The sequence below is a fragment of the Nannochloropsis gaditana genome, assembly GCF_000240725.1.
Source record: "Nannochloropsis gaditana CCMP526 unplaced genomic scaffold scaffold519, whole genome shotgun sequence".
NCBI lineage: Eukaryota > Eustigmatophyceae > Eustigmatales > Monodopsidaceae > Microchloropsis > Microchloropsis gaditana.
The window spans coordinates 17,016-19,179 of record NW_005803434.1 but is presented as its reverse complement, the minus strand read 5'-3'; the positions used below and the strand labels follow the sequence as shown (position 1 = coordinate 19,179).

At 50.2% G+C, this 2,164-nt stretch overlaps 1 protein-coding gene across 1 annotated transcript; it reads left to right on the top strand.

The window, feature by feature from the left end:
* Positions 1-703: 703 nt before the first annotated feature.
* Positions 704-875, top strand: NGA_2117500 (dual specificity protein; the record flags this gene model as incomplete). The annotated part of the gene is made up of 1 exon (XM_005854398.1): positions 704-875. A coding segment is annotated over one exon (172 nt), but the record flags the coding sequence as incomplete, so codon positions are not given.
* Positions 876-2,164: the final 1,289 nt, after the last annotated feature.

Genomic DNA, 2,164 nt, shown 5'->3' with positions numbered 1-2,164 from the left:
GATCAGATATAAGTCAAAGTAAGCGAGCAAAGGTCTGAAATACATTCTTATGGATTCCCTCAGCGTAGAGGGAGATTATTGCAGCAGTTAGAGACAAAGAAAAAAAACAAAAAACCGTTACACCGGCGATACAGAGCGATGCGTCCTGTTGGATGAAATGGTTGGTGATTCTTGTGTCACACGTCCCTCGTTTCGTAAATAGTGTGCACTCTATCATATATCGAACGAGTTTTCTTGGATTTTGTGAAAGAATGGAGGGGGGGGGTTCAGATGCCAACTCTAATTCATTTCCCTGCCTTCATCCCCTACAAGTGGTTCATGACAGAGCGCCAAGACTCTATCGTGGATCCAACTAAATCGACTTGCTTCACATGTCGCTTGTGCCGGTCAGCTCTCTTTAGCGACAAAGATTTGGAGCCCCACGCTACCGGGGCACAGCGAATCAATCGTCGCAAAGTGCGTATAACCTCCTACCTTCGCCTCTTTTCACTGTGCCACGCTTTCCTTTCTTATAAGGCGTTTTACTTGGTTTATGAAGCAGGTTGGAAGAAGCGTGGATGACTCTGCAGCACACATTCAGGCGTGCACGTCCTACTTCTTAAATGAAGCCGCGATGGAATCTTTGGAGTGGGTGCGCGCGGCCTTACAGGCGCATGACGAGGCAATTGCCTCTAATTCGGCCGTTCAAACAAGCAGCGAAAGTATCGAGGGAAAACTTGTATGCCCCAATGCAAGATGTGCTGCTCGATTAGGGAGCTTCAATTGGAGCGGTACACAGTGCTCGTGCGGCTCGTGGGTGGTACCAGCCGTTCAGGTGGTCGGAAGCAAAGTGGATCGGAAGGGGACTGAAGAAACCGAAGGGTTGATGGTAGTGGATTTCGGTGCACAGGTACGTAAAAATCTGGAAGTGCCCCAGCAGCAGGAAAATTGCGCAGAGAAAGACAAGACAAGAGAAGGAAGCGAAGAAGCGACACGGTCATGACCCAGCACCAAGAGTTTGGAACCTCGTGCTCAGACACGTCGTGGACAGACCAGCCGTGATAGTTTGCACACCCTTTTGTACATCCCTTTGATAAGTTTCGATTCACATGCTTTTTAAGAAATGAAGGACCAGAAGGCAAAATTCCCCTTCCAAGCATCGGGCTTGCACTTCCCACATGTTTGCCCTGCCCTGCAGTTGCAATTTTGTTCCTCGTATACTGTGCTTGTCCATATGTCTTCTACAGAGATGCCCTTCTCCGTTTCAACAGCCGCGGGATTACGCGGCTGACGGATGTTTGGGATCAGGCAGGCATGGAGATACAGCTCGAGTATCTCCCCGTGCAGCGCCCTCTACTTCATCATCTTTGCCACCTGGACAATCAAATCGCAATCACACGCTTGAAACCATGGAAATACATGTTTATTATTTTCTTCATCGTCTACCCCTCATTTATCTCCCGCCCATCTCCTGTCCTCGACCTCGGGCTTCCACCACGTCCGCATTTTGATCAGCAACTTGCCGGAGAATTCATCCCTACTCAGCCAGAGTCACACAAGGAAAAAGAAACATCCAGATACAACAATCGGTGCGGTTCAAATCCTCTGCTCCAGAAGCTCACCCCGCACGACACATTCAGCAAATCGAGCCAGAATATCCTTTCCCCCCCCTCCTCCCTCCCTTCTCTCCTCCCTCCATCCCTCCTTCCCACCCCCCAACCGTTTACAGCAAGATGTCCACCAGCTTGTTTTGAATCGTCTCAAACGACATGAAAATAATGCCTTGTCCAGGGACCACCCTACCTAGACGGGGAATCAGCCCCTTTAAGAAGACACCAGCCCCCTCGTGCCGCATCAATTGCTGGGCGCAATCAAGTGCGTTTTTATACTTTGCGGCGTCCAATCCCTGCATCCGGGTTTTAATCACGTCTGCGTCAAAGAAGGGAAAAAAGAAGAACCAGCGTCATGGTAAGGACGGAGAGGCGCCTAGGAGGAGGAGGAAAAGAGGAGGGCAGGGAGAGGAGAACTGGACGGCCGACTTACCGAGAGGATTATTGCACAGGGTTGAAAAGCAGCCGGCAGACATTCCACCGAGAAAGGAGGTGAGAGGAGTCAGGTTGTGCTGGCCATTGTTGGTGACCCAGTTCTTGTACTCGTTGAAAAACATAAAACGCAGGCCCTGGTT